Here is a 16137-nt window from a genome sequence, read left to right on the forward strand (position 1 = left end):
GTTTGTACCTCATTCTACTCACGATTGCATCGATTTGCCCCTATGCACTTGAGAAATTGTCTCAATGTGGCATTCGACGTTAGTTCTCAATGTGGCATTCGACGTCTGAAAATTACAAAAAAATCACTCCTCCCAGTTTAGATAGTTAAATAAAAATAAAAAAATAAAATAAAATAAATTATTTAAACTGGGAGGGGTGGCGTTTTTGTAATTTCAGAGTTTAGACCAAACAGTGTTAATGTCAAATGTCTAACAAGTAAAAGCGAGGGTCACATTAAGACAAATTTTCAAGTGTAGGGGGCAAATCGATGCAATCAATAGTAGAAGGGAGTACAGAGATACCCAACCAAAGTATAAGGAGGTAAGTGGAATTTGTCCTTCTTTAGTTAAACAGGCATAAATTTTCTTTTTTATTAGAAGGGGTCATATGCACAAATTCACAAATTTCAAGGGGTCATGGGCGCAAATTTCAAACTGCAGGGGTCAAGTTCACAAAGTTCAAAACAAAAGGGTTAAATGCTATTCACCTTAAACAATATCAAAGACCTCAAATATGAAAGCATATTATATTATGAAACATTAACATAAATTGCTAACTAAATCAAAACCAATAGAAAATTAATTAAAGACATAATTCTTAATCTTGAAGCTCCCACTACAATTGAATAGTGAGGCAGCTTTCAAGTTACAAAAATACCCTTCAGAAAATAGACTCCGAAAATTATCACATAAAAAAAATCAAAATTCAATGAAATTTTCATACTACAAAAATTTCGAATTTAGTATCATCCAAGAAATTCAAAACTCAAGCTTCATCAGACTTTCGATTAGCCTCCTCCGGAGATTTAAGGTACCACTTCCGCAGGCGAGTCGAAGCTTTTAGCACCTATAAATACAATCGCGGCGATTTAGCTACCATTTTTCTATCAATGCAATTTATTCGAAAGCATTTTAAAAATCCCGATTTAAAAAAAAAAAAAAAAAATCGGAGATGAACGAAGAATAATTAATACCTCTTCATCCCAATTTGTCCTCCACATCATGAAACTCAGTGCAAATGTCTCGGCCACAACCCCACATATCATTCCAATCCATAAGCCCTGTCCGAATCAAATTCGTGTTTGTAATAATTTTTTCGATATTTTTTAATCATTTCTAATCACCAAAATTTAGGAAACTCGAAAATTCAATTAAAATTTTTTTGGTACCTTAACTTGAAGATGACCGACGTATCCAAGCAGAAGTCCAACCGGCAACCCAATAATATAGAAGCAAACTATGTTTATAACCGCTACCGTAGCTTGCATTCCTGCTCCAACTGCTACACCTGTTTTATTTTTATTTAATTAAATTAAAAAAGTTGAATCAGAAGATGTGCAGATTAAATCTCGGCCGTTAACTTAATAGGCCGTATGATAAGGAGAGTGCACCTGAGAACACTGGATAAATGCTATTGAACAAAACCGAGAAAGCAAGTAGAATAGACAAATCGGCCACACTCTTTGCAACTTCTTCGTCGTCGGTGAACAAATACCCGAGTTTGCTTCCAAATACTAAGCAAAGTATCCAAAATACGAGCCCTATTAACGTCGAAGTTGACAAGATCACTTTAATGGAGAATTTCACAGCTTTAGCATCTCCTCTTCCTAGCTCGTTAGCCACACGAACGCTATATACATACATATAAATATATATCAACATTAAATAAGTGCTAAAAAAAAAAAATTGGAAGAAAATAAAATAAAATAAAATAATATTTTGCAAATTAATTACACGTTAGTGCTTACATTGCGGCACCGAGAACTCCCAAGCATATCATGAACTCCCAAGCATTGATGTTCAGGCTGCAATTTTTTTCACTTCTTAGCTTACATTTTAAAACGGCATAAAAACAACGAGACTTTTGTTTAGAGTTTATTACATTTAGTAGCCTTGTTACCGCCAAAATACTCCTCGTATAATTATGATAATTTTGAATGATAAGGGGGATTCTGCTAATATTTACGATACGGAGAGTTTTAGGGAAAATTACATTTTTCATCCTTCAAGTTTGCACTTGTTTCACATTTGGTCCCTCATGTTCATAAAAAACACATTTGGTCCCTCATGTTTCAATAATTTAACACTGTTGGTCCTTTCCGTCAATTTTTTGTTAGTCCATTAGTTAAGGCCATGATGGGCACAAACTTGATTCCGTTAGTACTTACGGAAAATAGATGTAGAGGACTAAAAGTGTAGAATTTTTTAAATATGAGGGACCAAATAATTTTTTGTGAACATGGGGGTTAAATGTGAAATTGGTGCAAACTTGAGGGATAAAAATTGTATTATTCCCGTTTTTTTGACAATTAGAGGTGTGCTACATGCAACAAATCTCTGCTGTTTAATGAAGTATTACCAAATAGAGGGCATGCATATTTTTAAAATCGAATCGAAAAATGGGACAATTCTTTAGAGTTAATTGCATTTGGTACCCCTATGTTCTACCGAATCGCTAAAGAACTCCTCGTGTCATAAAAACTAGATTTTTTTAGCACACAACCCCCTAAATGATGTGTTTCTAGGGGTAGTTTGATAGTAAATTTGAATCATAGGGGGGGTTACTAATATTCATAACCGGGGGGGGGGGGGGGGGGGGGGGGGGGGGGGGGGGGTTCTTGACTATTAGAGTAAACATGAGGGTGCTAAATGCAATAAATCTGTTTGGTTTAACAAAGACTTACCAAATAGAGAAGGCGGAAATCGCAACCTCTGCGTTTTTCATGTATCCAGCAACCAAGACAAGAATGGCATAGTACCACATCTCCAAGCTATACACAATCGAACAAACACTTAGCAAAAAGAATTTTTTTTTTTTTTGAGACGAATAAAAACCAATGTTCATAAAATTATTACCAAATCATAAGACCGGAAGCAATCGAGAGTTTGACAACCGGAAAAATATCCTTAAGCGCAGCCGTAGTGAAGCCTGTCCAAGAATCGGGGCACCACCCTCCAAATATATAAAGAAACTCCCCCAAAACCACAACCCACGAAGAAATACTTAGCGCCGCCATAGCGCCGCTAACGCCCCACCCGAAAACAGAGACGAAAACCCAAGACAGAGGAACGTGAACCCCGATTTGCAGGACCGACAAGTAAGCGACGATCAAGTTCTTTTGCTGTGCTTGCAGATACATTTGGATCGTCAAGCTAAAAACGAGGGCGTACGAGAACGGTATGAACCATAGAGCAATAGTTCCTGCGGATTCCGCGATCGCGTAATCTTGGCCGAGTAGTTTGAAGATTGCGGTGCCGAATAGATAAAGCGGGAGTAAGATTGTTAGCGTGACGAGATCGACCAACCACGATCTTTGCAGGAATATTCCCATCATGTGGTATTGTTTCGCCCCGAACGCTTGCCCGCATAGGGTTTCGGTCGCACTCGACATTCCTATCTGCATAACAACGATTAAAGATAGATAATTAATAAGTAAAATATAGCAAACGAATTCACTTCGGTTAATCGTTTCAAATCCTTCAATCCAAATGAAACCTTATCGTTTAATGCAAAACGAAGTACAATGTAAATCGAAGTAGCTATTGTGCATTATTAGCATTAATCAAGAATTTGATTTTCTTGATATTTATATATATATACATTGTGATGAAGAAAGAACGAAGAAATTACCAGAGCGCCATTGACGAACCGGACGAGGAGGGTTTGAACAAGGGCGTAACCGGCAAGATCGATGGAACTTACGTGCCCGATAAAAGACTGTGTCACTACTATAGTCCCGAAAGAAGAAACTCTCGATATTAAGCCGGGCAAAGCAACCCTCCAAACTTTCTTCGATTCATCGTAAACCCTTTTCGTCAAAGCCCCCTTGTTTTCCGGCAGCAGCCTCTCTTGGAGATTGTTATCCATGGCTGTGTGCAAATTAGATATTAATTTAATTGCACAAAATTAAACTAAATACAGTTGGATGGGAAATTCTATTAATTTAGCGAATTATTAAATTATCAAGTTAATAATTTAATACGTTTTCACCGAGTCGGCACTAGGAGAAACTATTATTTAATCGAAGTTATTAATTTATCGAGTATTAATTTATAGAAGTTCTGCTGTAATGTATGCTCTTGTACCCCCAAAATTAAAGATTTCATTTTTATTTCAAGGAGCCAATCATTATTCCAATTATAACATCGATTAAAGTAGATTACATACAAAAAAAGAAGAAAAAAACCCATTATGTAAAAGCAGCAAAACACACACTAACACAGAATATATACATACAGTGAGCTAAATCAAGAAGCTGCAGAATTTCGCCTCAAGAATTTCTTGAAACAGAGAAGCTAAATCAAGAAATGAAAAGGGAAAAACAACCACAAGCAAATATACATACATATATATAGATTGATTAAGCGAGAGAGAGAGAGAGAGAGAGAGAGAGAGAGAGAGAGAGAGAGAGAGAGAGAGAGAGAGAGAGAGGAACTAACGTTGAGTTGTTTATTACAAGATTGTGTCTGCAAATGAAATATTATTACAGGACTGTGGTAATGGAAAGAGGAAGAAGAACTTAAAAGGTGGCCATTAGAGGAGGGTTTCAATTTCTTGAGAGAATATTCTGTTTGATTTTTAAAATAAAATTAATGGGGGTATAATACAACTACAAAATCCACAAACTCGCTTCCCGATGAAATGTAAATAAACAGAAACAAGTGAAATAGTAAATGCTTCATGCAAAGAGTTTGGTAGAATGAACGGCTGAGAATTCACCACGTATCAACACACACGGACCATTTATTCAATCAAACTTTTTTTGCACTGCCATGCCACGGCCACCCACCCGGTGAGTTTTGCTGGTAGGTACGTACCTAAGAAATATATGTAGATGTATATATTTTTATTCCACTTTTTAATTTGATGCAATTAGAAATAAGTGTAATTTAGGGCCACCGTCCAGATAAGTTCAAATTACGAAAAAACCCCTCGTGTTCGGATAATAACAACCACCCTTCAACTATAAACTATGTAGTAGGGAAACGGTAACGGCGATACAGGGAAATGGGGAAACGGCATGCTTTAAAAATAAGGATACGAGAACTTGAGGGAAATGTGTAAATATTAAAAGTAGATGAGTATAATTATATATGGGATAATTTGACAAAACTCCCTCATCACACAAGTATCATTACAATTAGTCCAATTTTATTTTACATTTTTACGATAAATACAAAACAATTTTGTCTAATTAAAAATATTTAATTATCACCATTATACCCCTAATTAAAAAAAAAGTATATTTAATTTGATATTAAAACATATAATTATAATAATATTTTTTTCATTAAGGGATCCTAATAATTAGGGAGTTAGTTACCCATTTTAAAAACCACGGCAAACTCAAGAGTCAAGATTCAATAACACCAACCCACCATGGGAATCACAAAAACAAGCAAACAAAGAAAGAACCCTTTAATCTTTTTTAGGAGTGTTACTATTTGTTTACCTAGTGACAATGACCACTCATTTTCTCTATCTACGTGTTTTTTCTCTCACTTTTCTTTGTTGGGAGCTTCAAAAAATTCAATATAATTGCAGAGATATAATACATGTTTGTGTTTTTATTCAGATTTTTTTTTTTTTTTAGTTTAATGATTGTTGGTCGTGGAAATTTGTAATTATACGGAGTGGTTTTCATGTTTATGTAGCTGTTACACATAGTGGTTTTTATGTGTGACATAGTTGTTATAGAAAATGGTTTTCGTGATAAACATATATAAGTTTTTATTTTGTTATATATTTTTATACGAACGTATTCAAAATAAATTATACTGTCAACTATCAATTTGCAGTTGATCATTATATAATGGCAAGTAATTAGGGAAATAACAAAATTATTAAAAAAAAATTGCTATTCAAACATGTTTCTAACTTTTTAGAACTTACAAAATGGCCCATAGGGTGTCTGATAGGTAGGTGTCTTTGAGTTTTCGACACGAAACGTTTCCGAAATGCGGAGACGGTGGTAACAAGTTGAAGTTTCCGTTCTACATAGCCTATGAATTTTCTTGCACGTCTACCAAGTCATATTTAACAGAATCTTCTAGATACCCATAAATATTCTCTAATTTGTATTCGTTTTGTGCAAAAATACGGTTTATGTTGCACCACATTATGACATTTACAAGCCAACATACACATGTTATGATCATTTTGTTTTAAAATATGGAGTTCGAATGGGATAAAACGGGAGTATATTTCACATAATCTAAAAGATTCCACTATTTGACACGGCAATTCAGAAAGGGTGGACGTATAAGAAGATTCATGGTTAAAGGAGGTGTTTGTAATTACTCAAACATAAGAGATCTTTTGTAATTTGACCTTATCTCAGGGGTTGGGTTGGCTGCAATTCACCCAAAAATAATTTATTGCTCGGTATGAGAAATATTTTCTCCCTAGTTCACATTTATTTCTTAAAATGATAATATGATATGATATATTCTAAAGATAATAATACAACTGATAATAAACAAATTATGAACTCTTAAAAATAAAGGGGCAATTTGCTATAGGTCCTCCTATAAGAGATTATATGTGTTAAAATCCATATAATAAACTCTAATTTCCAGCAAATTTTTGTATTTATAATTTGTCAAAAGTACCCCTATCAATATCCCTATTAATATACGGTCAAATATATCCTCAAAATCAAATCCCCTATTTTTCTCCCTATTATTCTGCAAAAATATAATTTCCGAAAATTCTAATTGCAAAAATATGGAAATCGATTTCTTCCCCGTTTCTTCAAAGCGAAAATCTCACCACGAATTTTGAATCCTTCCATAGGTTTTGGGTGTTTGGTCGTTTGCATTTTGTCTTCGTTCGATTTGCTGTTCAATATTTGCGTTTGTTTTGTTTGATGTTTATAAATTTGCTGTCCACTATTTGCATTTGTTTCGTTTGCTGTTTACAGGATTTGTTGTTCCGAAAATTACAATTGCAAAAATATGGAAATCGATTTCTTCGCTGTTTCTTCAAAGCGAAAATCTCACCACGAATTTTGAATCCTTCCATAAGTTTTGGGTGTTTGATTGTTTGCAGTTTTACCAGGTCGTTTGCATTTTGTCTTCGTTCGATCTGTTGTTCAATATTTGCATTTGTTTCGTTTGCTATTTACAAATTTGTTGTTCACAATTTGCATTTGTTTCGTTTGTTATTTACAAATTATCAGGTCTGAGCATTTTGCCTTTATTCTGTTTGCCTTCGTTCGATTTGTTGTTGCCCAATTTGACTTTGTTCTGTTTGCAGTTTACAAATTGTTTGTTGCTCGGGATCAACGGCTGGTGTTTAGGGTTTGTTGTTTGGAGTTCATACGATGGCCAAAACACGATTAAATCTTGGTAATCAATGATCATTTGTGTAAAATTTTATTTGCATGTTGGGTTTTCGATTTTGATTTTTTTTTCTTTCATCTCAAATTTTGTATTTTCTTCCTTTTTTTGCTTTTGTATTTTATTTGTTTGCTATTTATTTCAAATATTTCAATAATAATTTGAGAACCCGTTTTTTTTCCCCCTTAACAGCAAAGGAGGATGATGATTTCCAATCCCCGAAATCAGGTAAATTGAGGGGCTTGTTTATGTTACGACTTTGGTTATGTTTATTCTAAAACAATACATTTGAAGAACTTAATTATGTGTTCTGTCTTTGCTATTTGCATTTCTCTGTTATGAGTTTGCAAGTTGAATTTCAATATGTTCGTTTTGGATTTCTACATTTTACCGTTTTTCATTTGCAAAAAACTCATTTACTGATTTTTTTTGATTTGCACGTAGTTGGGTTAATATTGCATAAGGCATATTTTGAACATAAGACAGGCTTTTGTTTGTATAAAATAAAAAAAAAAAACAAAAAAAAATGTAAACTGAAATTACAATAACCAACTATGGGCTGCATTTTACAGTTGCACATAGCATATTTGAGGAGTTTCGTTAGTGGTAGTTTCAATCAACGTTTGTTTATTATGAGTTTGCACTTAGTAGTTTTGTTGTTATGATTCCGTACTTAGTATTGTTGTTGTTTTTTGTTATGAGTTTGCATCTTGGAATTCAAAGCGTACATTTGTTGTTCAAATATCGTATAATCATTTTTTTACATTAACCAATCGCGGGAAAGAAACGGAACACGCCTTTAAATGCCGGTTCAACATCGTCAAAAAAAGTGAAGACAAAATCAACAACACCTAGCTTGAAGGCACCAGTTGAGCAGGAAATAGAACCAGCAGTTCCAAATCCGAAATATCGTGCAACACTCGTTTATGTTGTCCGCTTCTTCAAAAAATATAATTTCAATGAACGCCACGTTGAATGTGTTCAAAGGACCGCGTTTGTTGATAAATTGATTTGATGAACTGATTTGATGAACCAGCAGTTTCGGTTTATGTTTGTTGATTAACTGATTTGATGAACCAGCAGTTTCGGTTTATGTTTGTTGATAAACTGATTTGATGTTTTACATTCACTTTGTAAATTCCACGTGCAAATTGCAAATGAAAATGCTAGTTTTGCTATTGTATTATGCAATATTATTTTTCTCAAACTGATGCAAATAAGAAATTTATGTTTGTTGTTTTAATGTCTGCATTATTTAGGTTGGGGTTATTATTTACTAAAATAATATAACAATAACACATAATCAACAAAGAAAAAATAAAAAATATAACCCAAAAAATAAAAAATAAAAGAATAAACATAAATAAATTTGTGTAAAATGAACATTAAGAGAAAGAAAGAGGAGAAGATGCGTGGGGATTTGAAAGAGAGAGAGGGAGGAGGAGAGAGAGAGAGGTGATGTGAGAGAGAGAGGGGGGAAAGAAAGAGGAGAGAGAATGGAAGATGAGAAGGAGAGAGAGGAAAGATAAGATAGAAAGATCGTGAGAGGGAGGAGAGAGAAGAGAGATATGTGAGATTTGTTCATTTTTCTTTATATAAATAATTATTTTCATAAAAATATTAACTAAGGGTATTTATGTCTATATTTTAATAATTGAAATTAATTTATATTAATTTTATTGGTCTAAGGATCTACACCTATAATCATCTAATGAATTGGATTACCATCTATATAAGTTCCAAATAAAGGGTGTCTAGCCAATTTCCCCAAAAATAAAATCTTATGCTACATAAAAATAACTCATATAAGAAACTATATACATAAAAATAGGAGTAAATATTTGCACTTAACGTCCTTATAGTGTCTAATAATTACTTTTTTCCAATTAATATTTGCAAATGAAAGAATGGCATGATTGTCTTATTTTTTTCATTCCAACTAAGGCCATCTCCAACAGTTTGTCTAAAAATGGTTGTTTATATCTATAATATAACCAACGAACAGTGTTTTAGCACTTCACTTTTAACACTGCACTCCAACAACATTGTTTATATTTTACACAATTATTTTATTTAATTATTTTTTATTAATTAGTTTCTACATGATATTCAATTATTATAAATATTAATAATAATGTGTATTATTCTAAAAAATATATTTATATGTTGAATCTTTAATGATTTTTGTTTTACAAATTTATTTGACTTTTATTTTGGTTAATATACTAATAATTTATAATACTAATTCATAAGTATAAAAAATTAATTTTAAATTTGATAAAATAACTTTCAATAACTTAATTGATATATATTAATAAACATTAAAATTTTATAATTCTTTGTGAAATATTTTTTATTGTAATTAAAATGATAATTTTTTTTTAATTTTAGTTATTATTTATACTAAGTAAAATAGTAATTAAATTTCATCTTTAGTACAATTATTTGCAAAAAAACATGTAAGACAATATAAAATATTTTTTAGTGCTAAATATATTATAAAGTGCAATATAATATTATTTTAATATTTCCTACATTTGCTAAATTGTAGTTTTGGTTTCTCAAATTTGAGAAGCCAAAGTTACAATTTGGCCAATCTATTACTAATGCATTTTCCTCTTGGAGCTCATTTTTTTGCTTTTGATTATTCATATTGTGTAAAATATGAGTTTGCATTGGACTCTTGGAGATGCTCTAAGAGCAACTCCTAGAGTGATGTGCAAACCTATTTTTTACATTTTTTACATAATTTCAGCCCAAAACAAAATGGGTAAATGCAAAACTTGCCCAATTGTAATTTTGATTTCTCAAATTTGAGAAACCAAAGTTATTATTTAACAAATTATGTAAAAGATAAAAAATAATAAATTTTCAAATTTAGTCTTTTTATTAAGAAATATTATTTTAAGCAAAAAATATAAATAGGCTTTAATCCGCGTTGATCCAGAATATCAAACTTCACTGAAATTTGCATACTAAAATTCTGCAAGACAAAAATAATTAAGCTTCATCCGATTTTTGATTAGCCTCGTCTGGAGATTTAAGGTACCACTTTCGAAGACGAGTCGAAGCTTTTAGTACCTGTATAAATATTTATTGAAATGATTTGGATTAAGATATCGGTAACATTTTAATTAACATTCTCTTAAAATTATAATTAATATTTAAGCATTATTTTCAAGGGAATTAATAATTAATAATTAATAATTAATACCTCTTCATCCCAATTTGTCCTCCACATCATAAAGCTTAATGCAAGTGTCTCAGCCACAACCCCAGACAGCATTCCAGCCCATAGGCCCTGTCCAAATTTCAAATTTTCACTTTTATTAATCATCATAAGCAATAATTAGAAAATATTTTTCTTTTAATTTTTAATTTTTAAATTTTATTATTTGTACCTTAACTTGAAGATTAGCGACATATCCGAGCAAAATTCCGACGGGTATTCCAATCAAGTAGAAGCAAACGATGTTGATAACCGCTACCGTACCTTGCATACCTGCTCCAATCGCTACACCTGATGTATTCATTTAAAAAACAAATGCAAAAATAAGTGAATGTTTATTAAGTTCGTTTTAACCATAATATTTTATATTGTAACACCTGAGAAAACGGGATAAATGCTATTGAATAACATCGAGAAAGCGAGTAGAATCGACAGATCGGCCACGCTCTTTGCAACTTCCTCCGAATGGGTAAATAAGTATCCGATTTTGTGGCCAAAGACTAAGCAAAGAGTCCAACATACGAGCCCTATTATAGTCGAACTGGATAGTACGACTTTAATCGAAAATTTTATAGCTTTAGCATCTCCTCTTCCTAGCTCATTCGCCACACGAACGCTAAATATATTTACATCAACATTAAAATAAATGAGTGAAGATCGAGTAGCTATATATATATTAGTAAAATGAAATGAATCGTATACGCGTAGCTACTTACATTGTCGCACCCATCATTCCCAAGCATATCATGAACTCCCAAACATTGACGTTGAGGCTGCAAATTTTTTTTTTAACGTTTTAGCGGACATTTTTTTTTTTATTAAATTAAATCGAATAAAATAAGACTCGTAATTTAGTAACGAAGGCTTACCAAATAGAGAAGGCGGATATGGCAACCTCTGCGTTTTTCATGTATCCGGCAACCAAGACAAGAATGGCATAGTACCACAACTCCAAGCTATACACAACAAACGAAAAATATATACATACACAAAACAGTCAATTTTTTACGACTCTCGTCTAATCCTAAATCAAATGTAATTTAGATATTAAAGAATGCAATACTTTAATATTAAGGTTAAATTACCAAAGCATAAGACCAGAAGCAACCGAGAGTTTCACCACGGGAAAAACGTCCTTAAACGCAGCCATAGTGAAGCCTTTCCATGAGAGGGGGCACCAGCCCCCGAATATGTAAATAAACTCCCCGGATACGACAATCCACGGTGATATGCATAGTGCCGCCATTGCACCGTCAACTCCCCACTCCAGAACGTACACGAACACCCAAGACAGAGGAATGTGGACCACGATTTGCAGAATCGCCAAGTAAGCAATTATCAAGTTCTTTTGTTGCGCTTGCAAATACATTTGGATCGTCAACGAAAAAACCGTAGCATAGCAGTACGGTATGAACCGTAGAGACATGTACCCTGCGGATTCCGCAATAGCCGTTTCTTGACCGAGTAGCTTAAAAATGGAAGTTCCGAAGATGAAAAGCGGTAGCAAGATTGTTAGCGTGACGAAATCGACCAACCAAGATCTCTGCAAGAAAATGCCCATCATATGGTACTGTTTCGCCCCAAACGCTTGCCCGCAAAGAGTTTCGGTTGCGCTCGACATTCCTATCTGCAATAACATTAATCATTAACATAATAATAATAATAATTACTCCCTCTGTTTTCCTAAATAAGTGTCGTTATTCACCTCTGCACAAGTATTAACAGTCTCGGTAAACGTGTCTTGATTTTCAGGAAAATAGGGTATGGTTGACCAGATAATCCTTATTTACTAATTAATAATGCAGTATTGAAATTATGAAGTGACAGGTAAAAAAAAGAAAAACTATATATGAGATAAGATTAAATAATCTATTGAAAATCCAATTCTGTTTACCAGAATGCCATTGACGAGTCGGACTAATAAGGTTTGGACAAGTGCGAAGCCGGCAAGATCTACGGAACTTATGTGCCCGATAAACGACTGCGTCACGACTATGGTCCCAAACAAAGAAACCCTCGATATTACACTCGGCAACGCAACCCTCCAAATCTTCTTCGATTCGTCGCAAACTCGTTTCTTCAAATCACTACCATCACCATTTTCTGGTCCTGAACTTAGCAGAAGCAGCCCCTCTTGAATGTCATTATCCATTAATCCTGCGTGACACGTGGCAATTAGTGAACTAATTAACCAGGAGATAATATAACTGAAGGGTTTTCTTGCAGTTCTTCAAGCTTCTGCACAACTACAAAGTCAAATTCAAGCTGTTGGGATTAATGATTTTGAATTCTTCATTTGTATAAACTAATAATTCATGTGACTTTGAGTTCATAAATCAATATTTGTTTAATATTCAATAATTTTTAAATAAATAAAAATCTGATTGGATCGATCAATTTGATCCGTCATTGACCAGCAACTCGGATCTAATTAAATGCTAAAAAAAAATGAAAATAAAAAATGATTTAATAAAATTATTAAATGTAACTAACAAGGAAATTGATTGATACTGTAAACTCGTGCGTCTCGTGTCTATTTTCTCTCTCTCTCTCTCTCTCTAAGATAAATGACGAAGTTAAAATGTAATAAAAATAATACTCATGCATTAAACTCCTAAAAATAATACTACTGGAGTAATATTTATGCAGCAACGCACAACTAACATTTATTTATTAAATGCCATTATATTTACAAAAATAAATTGATCCAAAAAAATACATCTTACAAAAATCACAACATGAACAAAAAAAGTCAAAAACGTCAACTATTTGGAAATCAAATCTAGCTAATCGTGAGTCGTGACAAGCTTATCTGACCTATCAAAATACGTAACGGCTAAAATAAATAATGTTTATTTTCTCCTAAGAAATAAACATTATTGATGCACATAAAAAATAAAAGAATAATAGATAATGATATTAATGTCTTTAATCAAATCAATACCACATAAATTTTATGTGTAATATTAATTTTCATTAAAAGTAATAATTACATTATTTATTTATTTATTTATATTTTAGGGTTAATCTCAAAAAGGCTAATGACAAGACATCCAACTTTTTTGTCTTTCAAATAAATCCAGTTCATTCAAACTTATTTGCAAATAAGGAAAATCCATTTATATATGGCTGCGGCTATTTGCAATACTCATTCCACTTGTGCAAGACCAAATTAAAGAAAGATTCCAAAAGATTCTATTTTATTAAGATGGAATGACAAGTATGCCCATAAATTAAATTGGCTTTTTTTTCTTATGTAAGACCAAATACAAATAATGAGAAAAAAACAAAAATCGACACCAAGGTGTCGAAAAACTATGCTACAAATCGACACTTAAGCGTCGAATTTCATAGGTAAAAATCGACATTGACATGTCGAATTTGTAGCACAAATTCAAATGTCGAATTTTATACATAAAAATCGACATCTAAATGTCGAATTTTATACCTCAAATTCGACATCTAAATGTCGATTTTTACCTGTAAAATTCGACCTGTACATGTCGAATTCGTTTGCGCGGGATTTTTTTTGGAAAATCGATATTCCAGCTAAAAAAACCCATAAATGCATACATTCTTGGGTTCTTCCATCGTAGAATCTTCTATTTTGATGTTTCCTGACTCCATATTTGTCATCTTTGTAAGATTTGTTGAGTTTTGATGATTTTGAATTTCTAGGTTTTGTGGGTTAATGGAGGAGGAAGGAGAAAGGTCTTGTGAGTTTTGAAAGATGGAGAAGATGATAGTTGGTCTTGTGGTTTTGTGGTCTTGTGATAGAATTTTTGTCTTTTTGAATTTTTGGTCTTGCATATTTGGAAATTTTTATTTTTTTTAATAAATAAGGGTATTATAGTATTTATACGTTGAAAATTTTAATTTGGTCTTGCACAAGTGGAATTAGTCTTGCATATAGCCGCAGCCTTTATATATATACCAAAATTACCATCAATTCATTGAAACTCAATTCAACTCCAATTTCATGATTTATACCTCAATTTAGCCCAATTTCACCAATTGACCAATTTTAACTTTAATTTAAATTTTGACCTCAATTTTGACCCACCACCACTGGAGACCGCCGGTCAGCCATCAGAGACCGCCGTTGACTTTTTTTTTTTTTTCTGAATTTTTTTTCCCCGTAGGTCAACCATCGTAGACTGTCGGGTCTCGGCGTTGACCTTTTTTTCTTTTTCTATATAATTTTGTTTTTTCTTAAAAAAAATATTTTAATTAATATTACTGTCTAGCCTGCTAAATTACCGTCTCTGGCAGTTATTTAACTGTCGGAGACAGTAATTTAACTGTTGATTAACTTTTTTTTTTTGAAATTTTGTTTTTTCTTACAAAAAAATTATTTTAATTAATATTACTGTATTGGCTGCTAAATTACTGTCTCAAACAGTAATAATACTGTTTGGGACAGTAATATTACTGTTCGGAAGTATAATATTAGTAATATTACTGTCCCAAACAGTAATATTACTGTTTGAGACAGTAATTTAGCAGTCAAGACAGTAATAATATTAATTAAAATATTTTTTTCTAAGAAAAAAAAATAAAATTCAACGCCGGAGACGGCGGTCAACGGCGTTTGACCGACCGGACCAGAAAAAAAAACTTAGAAAAAAAAAAGAGTCAACGCCGGAATCTAGCAGGAAAAAAAAAATTATTTTCTGAAAAAAAAAATCAAAAAATTATTATTTTGGGGGTTAATGTGATATATTTGTTTAAATTGGGGGTCAATGTGTAATATTAAAAAAGTTAGAGTATAATGGATGAAATTGATAAAACTTATATTATTGAGGGTATTTTAGACTAAAGACATGAGAATGGGTTTATTTGAAAGAATGTTTTTTTTTTGTGGACCAATGTGCATTTAAGTCCCTTGTGATGGACCTTTTTGTCATTCGCCCTATTTTTTGTGTTGGTGGTATTGAAGTAAGAAATAAACGGTATTTGTTTTCGCCGCTTCCATCAAAATATGGTTAATTCATTTTTATAGGTGATTCGTGCACGACATTCTAAAACTTTTGCACTCAAATATGAGTAAATATAGTGATACGATAAGATACAATAATTACTACCTTTGTTGTGGTGGTGATTTGTGGATTTTCAACACAATTATGGGTGATTCGTGCAATTTTCGCATATTTTAGGATGACCTGTGCAATTTTCAGCATATTTGTATTGATTTGTGCGATTTTTAGCACATTTTAAAGCAGGAAAAAAAAAGTGCTTAAGATGAATTTTATTGTTTTCTTCCAATCAAAACTAGGGGTGAGAAAAAAAACCGAAAAATCGAAAAACCGAACCGAAAAACCGAAAAATCGAGCTGTTTTAAACCATACCGAATAGCAAACCGTATGTACGGTTTTTTATTGTTGAAATACCGAATTATTCGGTTCGGTATGGTGGGAAGGTAAAAAACCAAACCGAAAAACCGAAACTATAAAATGACTTCATTTTATATAATATATGTATTATTTTACCCTAATATTTATTTTATATCTTTCAATTACTTGTCTCAT

The 16137-nt window shown here is 32.4% G+C and overlaps 2 protein-coding genes across 2 annotated transcripts; both read right to left on the reverse strand.

Moving 5' to 3' along the window:
- Positions 1-547: 547 nt before the first annotated feature.
- On the reverse strand, positions 548-4844 carry LOC105959937 (protein DETOXIFICATION 24). Its single transcript, XM_012984100.2, has 9 exons — positions 4480-4844; positions 3671-3909; positions 2896-3437; positions 2724-2810; positions 1788-1844; positions 1431-1669; positions 1209-1327; positions 1014-1100; positions 548-886 (listed from the first exon to the last, which is right to left on the reverse strand). The coding sequence occupies exons 2-9, from the start codon at positions 3905-3907 to the stop codon at positions 806-808; spliced, it is 1449 nt and encodes a 482-aa protein (XP_012839554.2). The 5' UTR covers positions 3908-3909; positions 4480-4844; the 3' UTR covers positions 548-805.
- Positions 4845-10150: 5306 nt separating this feature from the next.
- Positions 10151-12926, reverse strand: LOC105959903 (protein DETOXIFICATION 25-like). Its single transcript, XM_088824323.1, has 8 exons — positions 12504-12926; positions 11695-12236; positions 11479-11565; positions 11326-11382; positions 10987-11225; positions 10782-10900; positions 10595-10681; positions 10151-10461 (listed from the first exon to the last, which is right to left on the reverse strand). The coding sequence occupies exons 1-8, from the start codon at positions 12759-12761 to the stop codon at positions 10381-10383; spliced, it is 1470 nt and encodes a 489-aa protein (XP_088680449.1). The 5' UTR covers positions 12762-12926; the 3' UTR covers positions 10151-10380.
- Positions 12927-16137: the final 3211 nt, after the last annotated feature.

Source organism: Erythranthe guttata, chromosome 10 (assembly GCF_056151865.1).
Source record: "Erythranthe guttata isolate IM_541 chromosome 10, IM_541, whole genome shotgun sequence".
In the NCBI taxonomy this organism is placed as follows: Eukaryota; Viridiplantae; Streptophyta; class Magnoliopsida; order Lamiales; family Phrymaceae; genus Erythranthe; species Erythranthe guttata.

Coding starts and splice junctions, on each gene's coding strand:
- LOC105959903 (XM_088824323.1), bottom strand. CDS start 12,761: ATGGATAATGACATTCAAGAGGGGCTGCTTCTGCTAAGTTCAGGACCA. Junction 11,226..11,325: donor GGAATGATGGGTGCGACAAT/GTAAGTAGCTAC, acceptor AAATATATTTAG/CGTTCGTGTGGCGAATGAGC. Junction 10,901..10,986: donor CATTTATCCCGTTTTCTCAG/GTGTTACAATAT, acceptor TGAATACATCAG/GTGTAGCGATTGGAGCAGGT.
- LOC105959937 (XM_012984100.2), bottom strand. CDS start 3,907: ATGGATAACAATCTCCAAGAGAGGCTGCTGCCGGAAAACAAGGGGGCT. Junction 1,101..1,208: donor TCGGTCATCTTCAAGTTAAG/GTACCAAAAAAA, acceptor TGATTCGGACAG/GGCTTATGGATTGGAATGAT. Junction 887..1,013: donor GGACAAATTGGGATGAAGAG/GTATTAATTATT, acceptor TTGTATTTATAG/GTGCTAAAAGCTTCGACTCG.